General features: G+C 42.6%; 1 protein-coding gene across 1 annotated transcript in view; it reads right to left on the reverse strand.

Moving 5' to 3' along the window:
- Nucleotides 1-10,927, reverse strand: part of TRMT2B (tRNA methyltransferase 2 homolog B) — a 72,976-nt gene that overhangs the window by 57,707 nt on the left and 4,342 nt on the right. The window contains 3 exon segments of the mRNA XM_042782454.1: nt 2,187-2,241; nt 2,951-3,075; nt 3,077-3,187. Of these exon segments, the coding sequence (XP_042638388.1) occupies nt 2,187-2,241; nt 2,951-3,075; nt 3,077-3,187 (291 nt within the window).

The raw sequence follows: 10,927 nt of genomic DNA on the forward strand, positions 1-10,927 counted from the left end.
CACCTCATAATGTGGATGAATTTGGAGGACACTATGGTGAGTGAAATAAGTCAATCCCAGAAGGATAAATATTGTATGAGTCCATTTTGTAAAAAGTCAAGGAAAGGTTTACATATGGAAGGAAACTTTCTTTGTTGGTTACCAGGGATGGAAGGGGAGAGGAGGGAAAACTGCTAGATAGGTAAGAGACAAGTATTGATCTGGGTGAAGGCAAAGGCAATATAACAATAGTATGTGACCAGTACAATATCACTAATGAAAAGGAAGACACAGAGGGGTGCATAAGAGGTACAGACACAAAGGTAAATACAACTACATAATACTGCACTATCAGTAATAACAAACAGTATCTACAAGTAGATACATAGGCAGACAGGCAAGAAGATCAGATATGGGTAGGTGTATGTGAATATGCCCACGACCATACATAGGTTTGGCAGATAATATTCCCACACATGTATTTATATGTGCTATAAAAATGTCCATATACATTATCAAACTAACAGAGGACAAAGTTAACTTCTTAGCCACAACCAAGCACCTTGAAGGAGTGAATTGCTAGACCCATAGGCTTAGGATCATGTTTGCAGGGGACGTCAAGTTCAACTGGATAATGTACTACACAAAAATATTGTTCTACCTCTTACTTTGGCAAGTAGCGAGTAGGATCTTAAAAGCTTGCGAGCAGCCATCTGAGAGACAACTATTGGTAGCTCCTCGTCTAAAGAAAAGAAGAGTAAAGAAAATCAAAGACATATAGAAACAATTACTTCACAGGACCAATGGACCATGGGAACCTCAGCCTACCCAACTCTCAGACCAGAAGAATAGATGATACCAGGCTATCACACCAACCACTCAGAAAGGGATCAGAATTGGAGATTCTGGATAAAATGGGAGAAAAATGTGGAACAAAATTCAAAAACAAAAAAAGACCAGGATTACTGATCTGACAGAAACTGGTAAAAACCCCAAGAGTATGGCCCCGAGTCAACTTTTGGGCCTAGAATTGTACTGACTCCTATGGCTCAACTCTCAGCCAAACAATAGAGAGGCCTACAAGCTGAACAGTGACAGCAAGGATGCACTCTTTAGAACAATTACCTATGGGAGATCAGAAGGGCAGTATTTGCACAGGGAAGAAGGTAGAGAGGCAGGAATGCATAGGCAAGAAGGACACAGGGAAAGAGTAAACACAGAGAGGAAGTGGGAGGAGAGATGTTACATTATGGGGATAGTAATCAATGTCATGAAACAAAATGTATATGAAGTATTGAATGTAAAATGAATCTGCTTTGTAAAACTGTGCCCAAATCACAATAAAAAGTTAAAATAAAAAAAAAAAACTATTGAGTTGGTGTGTGTTTGTTGTGTATATTCTCAACAACAGAATAAATAAAATTATATGTAAACCAAAAACATTAGTAACACACACACAAAAAGAAACCTAATAAAAGCAGTGGTGCATGTGGAAGTGGGCATCAGAAGGGATGTAGTTTGTGAGTTATCTTGAAGTGGTAAAAGGAATCAGATGGAAAGTTCTAACACCAGATGTGGATGGGGGTGGCCCACAACACCCTTGGTGAGCTGAAGGAACTGGTGGTGTTGCAGATGAAATCATTAACCAAATGCAAAATGTGCATGGTACTCAAATTGTTCCCTAATGTATCACTCCATTGGAACCAATTCCCATTTTCAAAACAAGCATTATAGCATAACTGATTATAAATTTAAATAGCCACATATGGCTAGTGGCTACCTTTGTATAAAACAGCAAGAACACTGCTACTCACTCACACAGAGCTAGAAGAATAACAAAAGAGTAAGGAAGAAATGAAACAGGCATATGAATATATAGGTCTACAGTATGGAAGATACAAGTGGTCTAAAGTTAAAATTCAAGAGTCATTACACATCTGGTAGTGCTTCCTATAGGAGCTCTGGTAGCATAGTGCCTATGGCACTTGACTGCTAACCAGAAGGCTGATGGTTCAAACCCACCAGCCACTCCTTGGAAGGAAGATGGGGCAATCTACTTCCATAGTGATACTGCCTCGGAAACCCAAGGAGGGGTCGCTATGAGTCAGGTCCAACTCGACGGCACATAACAACAACAGTGCTTCCTATAAGTTCAGCATCATTCCCTTGCTAGAGTGGGGTGGTAATAACTTCAGCTGGACACCTACCTTGAGCTGCTCTTCATAGCTCACCCTCCAGAGTGGCATCACATCAGTCAGCCTTAAATAAAATAATCCAGGTATTTCATTCATTATATTACATATTACTGAGCACCTACTATGTGCAAGTACTTTCTGTCATCATTTTCTCTGACATTTTACTTATCATTCAGAAGACTTAACTCTCATGATCCTAGAGAGATAAGTGTCTGGGGAAGAGCCCATTTTGGCACTGTCTACTTAACAAAGCAGAACAGATGGGCAAACCTAATATAAGAAAAATCCAGACTTATCAAGAGGTGATTAATTCTATTGCAAACAGCTTCACTGTTGGGTTCCTTTAAATAGCTCACCTCTCTATGTTTTTAAAATATGATTTGATTTAGAAAATACATTTGTTGCATAAAATGAGGTGTATTTGTGCTTGGATGGCTGCTATGGGACTATTCATTTCTAATGCATCTAATATCTCTATGGGTCTCTGGCTCTCAACATACCTGCCCTGGATCTTTTTAGGGACAAGGCCTCAATTTAATATCTCCTTTCTGCCAAAAATACACTTAAAGGGAAGGAGAACATTTTCTGCAATCCTAAAGCATTTCCACCACCACTCTTTAGGTGTTCTCAACTTGGTCCTAGGTATATTACTGTAGGTGTCCTACCTCAAGAATCCTTGTGAGGTCACATTATTTACATTAGGAATATAGAATTTCAGTACACCTACAGAATCAGCCTTGTTAAAAGGACAGGACATCACCCTGGGACTTACCGTTTTTTGCCAAGAACCATCTAGAGGTCCAAGATCTTGGCTTAGTTTCTTCTGCCTTTCCTGTCCTCTCTTATACTTCTTGGTCACTATGGGGCGGGGGGAATTTCCCTCATATGCTGTGCCCAAAAAATGGCTATGACCAACCTGGTAGTTTCCTAGCACACCAGGGAAGCAGCACTGGTTTGGAGAAGAGACCTACCCTGGAGAGGAAGCATCTCAGGCTTGGAACCACAAAATCACTCTTTTCTTAATACCTGCCAACTAAAGAAACACACTGAAATTCACCTGCATGAAAATATAGGGTGTTACAGAAGTAGGGAGATGAAGGAACAACTTCTAACACCTTCATTCATTAAAAAACTCCAATAGAAAATAAAATTAAAACCCTAATGGGACCATAGCACTTAGAACAGGAAGAGGAGAAAGATGTAGCTGATTGCCTCCATGTACAACTGCCTTTTTTGCCATCAGACCATAACAACTGGGTGGTGCCTGTCTATCATTACTAAACATTTTGATCAAAGATTCCTAGAAGAATCCTGATTAAAGGAGGAAAAAGCAGAACTGAATTTCAAATTCTCAAGGACTCTAGACTTTTCTGGAGCCATGGAAAGTGGATGAACCCTTGAAATGATTGCCCTGAGATATTCTTTAAACTTTAAACCAAAAATATCTCCTGAAGTAGCCTCCAAACAAAATAATATTCTAACTTAATTAGTAAAAAAAGGTCTGCATTGAATATCATGCTCTTTTAAGAGCTATCTATATGAGATCAAATTGACAAGAGCAACTAAAAAAAATTAGATAGAAACCTTAGTGGGCAGTGAGTTTATGTTAATGACAGAACAACTCAGAAAAGGAAGGTAAGAATGGATGTACAACTTGAAGAACATAATCCATGTCACCAAATGGTACATGTACAAACTGTTGAATTGGTGTATGTTTTGCTGTGCATATTCTCAACAGCAAAGTAAATAAAATTTAAAGAAAAAAGAGATTAAAGTACTTAGCAGAGGATGAAATAGAGATAATGTTTGTGATGTTCTTAGCATAGTGTCCAGTACCTGGCAAAGGCTCAATAAGCACTAATACTAACTGCCATGATGTGTTAAGGGACAGTATGGAATTGAGTGGGGATGGCAATGCTGAAGAAGCAGTGGAATAAGGGGAGGGAGTAGTGGGAGTAACTATGAGGCAAAAGCTGAATGAATGCGAGAACTCAAGTGGAGGGCCTCACTTTGGAAAGAAGAGGGATCCCTCTTGCTCCAACACAGAGCTCTCTCTTTTACCTATTTACCATACGGTGTCCATTTACTGCTGTGTAAACAACTATTAGAAATACCCAGGACACCTGAATGGACTTGCCCAACACATTCCTGATCTGTTAGGAAACATGAATCAGATTCAATTCAACAGCAATGAGTTTTGGATTTTAGCCCTGGCTTTGGATTCCAACCCAATGCTAAATTATACTTTAATTCAGAATGATACATATAGTATTCAATAGTCCAATGCGTACAATGGATTTGTGCTATGAATTGTATCCCTCAAAAATATGTGTTGGAATCCTAACCCCAGTGCATGTAATCCTATTCGGAAATAGAGGTTCCTTAGCTCTGGTAATGAGGCCATATCAATGAAGGGTGTGACAAACATAATCACTTCTGCCTTAGAGAAAGAGTGGAGCAGACTAGACACAGATGAAAGTCTGTATTAGCCTAACACAAATGTCACATGAGGATCTACAAGAGACAAAGAATACTCGGGGACAAGGAAGGAATCAACACAGCCAGGACCCAAATTTGGACTTTCAGCCTTCACAGCTGTGAGAAAATAAATTTCTGTTCTTTAACGCTCCCCACTTATGATATTTCTGTTGCAGGAAACTTAGCTAATTAAAACAAATTCTTAAAAAGATCAATCCAAGATGTTCTCTTGTACTGCTGTATGCCATGATCAATAGGTCACTTATAAGATACTGGCATAGGTGCTGTAATATTTAGCCCATACACCATTTTGTATGATCATAAAGCACTAAAGAATGTAACTGTCACATCATGTAAGCATTTTGAGGGCATTTCAATTTGGTGGGCACCCACTATGTGCATGAACCTCTGTTAAGTGCTAGGGTACAAAGTTAAATAAATAATATACAGACACTACCTCCAGGGTCCAGTGTAGGAAACAGCAATAAGCAGTAATACAATATAGTGCAACAAGAACTACCAACAGGAGATACTCATTGAGAGATACAGTTGTATAGAAGAGGACAATCCCTAATCAGATTGAGGAGTCAGATAAGGTTTTCTAAAGGATCTAATGCTTGAACTGAATCTTAGAGAATGAACACAAGCCAGGCAAAGAAGTATGAAGGGAAGGCATCCTAGACAGAGGGGACAACCTCAGGCAGGCAGGCGATAATACCGCAGAGTAACTCTTAGTAGCACCATATGGATGAAAAGAAGAAAGGAGGGGAGGAAGTAGCAGATGTTTAGGTTAGGGACCTTATCATAAAGGTCCTTGTGTGCAAAGGTAAGGAATTGAAACTTTATTCTAAAAACCATTGGGCAGCTACTGTAGAATTTTAAGCAAAAGAGTGGCATGATCTTATTTGCATTTTAAAGATCACTCTGGCTACTGTATGGAGGAACTCTAAGTGGGGAGGCTGGAATCAGAGAGACTAGTTTGGAAGCTAGTGCAGTTGTCTAGGCAAGAGAAGATGGTAGTCTGAATTAACTGACTCAAAGTTCAGTAATAGTACCTGCGCACCCCCATCAATCCTCAATAAAGGACAACAAGCTGCAATAATTAAGAGCATGGGTTGTGGAGCCATGTTTGATTCCGAGCTCTGCCTCTCATTAGCAACATGACCTTGGGCAAGTTCCTTAACCTCTATGAATCTCAGTGTTACCATCTATAAAAATAGGATGATAATACCTACATTTCAGGCTTGTGATGAGAATTAAATGAGTTCATATGACTGTACCTAACACAGTAGGTGTTCAACATGTGTCACTGCCCTTCCTTAGGTTCTGATTTGAAGCATGTCATTTGGCTTCTTTGTGTCTCCAAGTCTCCAACCTACAAAATTGGCAAGATATAATAATGCATGAAAGTGCTATGAGGATAAGTACAATTATGTGGGAAGTTTTTCAAAGGTACACACAGAAAAAACTTCCTGACCCTTTGCATTAGTGCCTGCTGGGGGGTAATGAGGCTATAGCCTGCTTCATACTATCAGTGTGTGACCTGTGATAGACATTTTTTCAAGGTGAGAGAAATGTATGTATTTGATATGGAGAAGCACAAAAGCCAGAGAGTGGAAGTGAGTGAAGATGCAGGAGACAAAAATAGAATGGCCTGAGGGGTGAAGGAGGCCAGTGGGAATGAAACCAAACTACAGAAGAAACAGTGATGCTGGTCTGGGAGAGGACTCCTATCCCTCTAGCTGGCAGGGAAGTGGGAAGGATGAAGGAAGCTGCAGGTCCATTTGGGGGTTGGGAAAAGAAGGACAAGGGAGCTGAGACACTTGAAGACAGCTATCTCATTCCCAAGAGTCCCTGGGTGGCACAAACAGTTAAGCACTAGACTACTAGTCAAAGGTTGTCAATTCAAACCTGCCCAGAGGTGCCCTGGAAAACAGGCCTGGCAATCTGCTTCTGAATGGTCACAGCCTTGAAAACCTTATGGAGCACTTCTACTCTGCACACATGGGGTCACCATGAGTTGGAATCAACTCCTCATTGACTAACATTAACATCCTATCCTCCACGACATTTACTCTTCCGTGAGTGTTGGTCCTTTCACTAGTGACTGCCACCTGTACTGTGGTCCATTTGCCCTGTACCACAGCAGAAAGGTGCTTGTCCATCTAGGTTTCTTCCTTAGCATTATCAAATAGGGACTATAATACCCAACACTACTTGCCACCAAGTCATTTCTAACCCATGGCAACTCCATGTGTGTCAGAGTAGAACTGTGCTCCTTAACATCAAGGTCAGTTGGCATAACAGAGTCCACAAAGACAATGTTCTACATCCTACTTTGGTGAGTAGCAACTGGGGTCTTAACAGCTTGTAAGCAACCATCTAACATGCAACTATTGGTTTCTCCCAGTCTAGAGCAAAGAAAAGTGAAGAAAATCAAAGATGCATGGTAACAACTGGTTCGAGAGACTAGTTGACCATGTGAACCTCAGCCTCTGTGACCCTGAGACCAGAATTAGATGGTGCCCAGTTACCAATGCCAAGTACTCTGAAAGGGATCACACTAGGAGATCGTGGATAGAGTGAGAGAAAAATATGGAACAAAACTCAAATTTGTTAATTAAAAAAAAAAAAAAAGACCAGGTTTAGTGGTCTGATAGAGAGGGGTGAAACCCCGAAGACTATGACTCTGAATCACCCTTCAAGACTGGAACTGAACTCACTCCCGTGGCTCAACTCTCAGCCAAATGGTAGTGAACAATAATACCAGGAAGGTATGCACTCCCTAGAACAAGCAACCAGAAGAGATCAAAAGGGCAGCATTTGCCCAGAGATAAGCTTCAGAAAGCAGGAATGGATAGGAAAGAAGGACAAAGAGAAATGGTAACCACACGGAGGAAGTGGGAAGTGTGCTGTTACACTGTGGGGATTATCATCAATGTCACGAAACAAAATGGGTAGGCACTGTTGAATGGAAAATGAATGTGCTCTGTAAACTTTACCCAAATCACAATAAAAACTCAAGAAAAAGAGAAAAATAATTGTGTCCCACAGGTTTTTCAGTGCCTGCATTTTGGGAAGTAGTAGCCAAGTCCTTCTTCTGAGGCCTCTCTGGGTGAACTCAATCATCTGACCTTTCAGTTAGCAGCTGAGCACTTAACATTTGTGCCACCCAGGGACTCCATGGACTAAAATACCAAAAATAAAACCAAACCCATTCCCATCAAAGCAATTCCAGCTCATAGCAACCCTGTAGGACAGAACTGCCCCTATGGGGTTTCCAAGGCTGTAATCTTTATGGACAGAAGCATACTGCCACATCTTTCTCCCAAAGAACTAAAATAGGACCCTACAGGGCGCCAATCAGCCATCACTCCTGGTAAAAAGCTTTTCATCATATTTACAATTTTTGCAGTAAAATATAATTTTCAAGGCAGCACAGTAATATCAGCCAAGGTGGGTTGTTTCTTAACATCAGAGGAGGCATTTGTTCACCAAAAAGATTATTTGCTTTTTATAGTTTTTTATGTTTTAAATAAATGCTTGGGGTTTTTTTTTCCTAGCCAAAAAAAAAAAAAAAGTCAGTGACAATTTCTATTCCTGCCTCAGGGATTGATGAGAAACAAAGACCTTGAGTTCAGAGCTGAATGGGTGAACTGCCTGAGGTGCTCAGCAAGGTTCAAACCAAAGAGCACATTACCTAGGAGAGGGGAGGGAACACTTTAGACTACTTGGGGGTCACACGTTGTTTTAGGTGAGAGGAGGGGTGGTATGGAAAGAGTCTGTGATCAGCATGGTGACATTGGGGAAAGGAAAGACACACAAACATGCACAAAACAAGATAGAGACAACAGAGGCAAATACTATTACATGTACCATAGTGCATTACCACTGGCACCAAACACCAGGCTACAGGTAAATGCACAGACAGGTGAGAAGATCAGTGGGGGTAAGTGAACAGTAATACACTCAAGACCAAGGATAGATCTGGCTGAAGATAATCTTACATATGCACTTGTGCTACGAAATTATCCACATACATTACAGAAGCAAGAGAAGACAGAGTTGGAGGAACCTCTCAGAGACAACCAAACACCCTGAGAGAGAGAATCACCCCGGCCTGCCAACTTGCGACCATAGTCTTGGGGGACACCAAGCTCAATTGGCACAACATAGTACATACAAATCTTGTTCTACATCCTACTTTGGTGAGTAGCAACTAGGGTCTTAAAAGCTTTCGACCAGCCACCTAATGCAACTACTGGTGTCCTCTCCTCTGGAGCAAAAAAGAGTGAAGAAAATCAGTCATCTGGAAACAATTAGTCCAAAGATAAGATGGACTATGAGGACCTCAGCCTTCATGACCACAAGACCAGAAGAACTAGATGATGCATGGCTACCAATGCCAACTGCTTGGAAAGGGATCAAAATTGCAGATCCTGGAGAGAGTGGGAGGAAAAATGTGGAACAAAAACACAAAAATGACCAGAATTACTGGTCGGATAGAGACTGGTGGAACCACCGAGACTGTGGCCCTGGGTTACCCATCAAGCCTAGAAATAGACTCACTTCCCTGGATTTGCTCTCAGCCCAATACATGCACAACACCTACCCCCTCAATAAGATGGATTGACACAGTGGCTGCAACAATGGGCTCAGGTATAGCAAGCATTGTGAGGGTGGCACAGGACCAGGCAGTATTTTGTTCTGTTGTGCATATGGTCGCTATGAGCTGGAGCCGACTCCAGGCACCCAACAACACCACCACTAGGGAGATGTTGATGGTTGTTGTTGTTATGTGCTGTCGATTTGGACCGACTCATAGCGACCCCTCCTTGGGTTTCCCAGGCAGTATCACTACAGAAGTAGATTGCCCAACCTTCCTTCCAGGAGTGGCTGGTGGGTTTGAACCGCCAGCCTTCTGGTTAGCAGTCAAGTGCTTTAGCCACTATGCTAGGAGAACTCCTGGGAGATGGTTGTTGTTGTTGTTGTGTGCCGTCGAGTCGCCCCGACTCATAGCGACCCCTCCTTGGGTTTCCGAGGCAGTATCACTACGGAAGTAGGATTGCCCAACCTTCCTTCCGAGGAGTGGCTGGTGGGTTTGAACCGCCAGCCTTCTGGTTAGCAGTCAAGTGCTTTAGCCACTATGCTAGGAAGGATTAATGACGAGGAGACGCTTGGAAAGGCTATCAGTGAACTTGGGGCACGGGCGGACAAGTGTGGGGGGCTCATCAGAGCACGTGCGGACCTGGGGCTGGATGGGACCTCAGGACTAACCAATCAGCCACCGTCCGATTCCCGCCCCCCACCCCCATCCGCGCCTTCTCAAGTCTCCGCCAGTTGAGCGCAGTAAGCCGTTTTCTCTGCAGCAAGGTTTAAATCAGATTTTCCGGGCTATTTCCACCTCTTACCTTCGCGCAACCAATAAATCCTGCTACAAACCCAAGATGGCAAAATAAAAAGCCAGCTTTGCTGCCGCTGACGAAAAAACTAGAGGGGAAGAGTCACTTCCTGCTGCGCCAGGCACCTCTACACAACGCCAGCTCCAGGGGCAGGCGCAGCGGGACGTGGGGCTCTGCCCAAGCGCCTGCTTGGCCCCGGGCCCCAGGTATTTGGTGTCAGGGAGCTGCCCTTTCCACTTTGTCTTGGGGCTCTCCTCCCTTTGACCTTGTCGCGAGCAACGTTCCCTCAAAGTTACCCAACCGCGACCCCGCCCACCGCCTGCTCTTTTCTGGCCGCCCCAGGGTGGATCTGGATGAGCCTTCTAAAAACCCTGAAGAAATTCACTCCAGTGTTAATGTTGCCCATCTCAGGGTGCTTGCAGTTTAACTCTTTAAACTAAGGGAATGGTTTTCTTTTCTTTTTTAATGTTAATTATTGTAGAAATATATGTAACACTTTGGGTTATATAAGGAGCTCTGGTCGCATAGTGCCTAAGGCACTTGACTGCTAACCAGAAGGTTGGGGGTTCAAACCCACCAGCTACTCCAGGGAAGGAAGACTGGGCAATCTACTTCTGTAAAGATTTACTGCCTCGGAAACCCAAAGAGGGTCGCTATGAGTCGGAATGAATTTGATGGCAGTGAGTTTGGTTTTTTTGGTTTTGTGTTATATATATATAGCCCCTCTCCCCCTTTGGGTTTCAGAGGCAGTAAATCTTCAGGGAAGTAGATTGCCCAGTCCCTTCCCCGGAGTGGCTAGTGGGTTTGAACCGCCAGCCTTCTGGTTAGCAGTCAAATGCCTTAGGCACTACACCACCAGAGCTCCCCAAAACA

Source organism: Orycteropus afer, unplaced genomic scaffold (genome assembly GCF_000298275.1).
Source record: "Orycteropus afer afer isolate SDZICR_OR568_19922 unplaced genomic scaffold, OryAfe1.0 scaffold00327, whole genome shotgun sequence".
In the NCBI taxonomy this organism is placed as follows: domain Eukaryota; kingdom Metazoa; phylum Chordata; class Mammalia; order Tubulidentata; family Orycteropodidae; genus Orycteropus; species Orycteropus afer.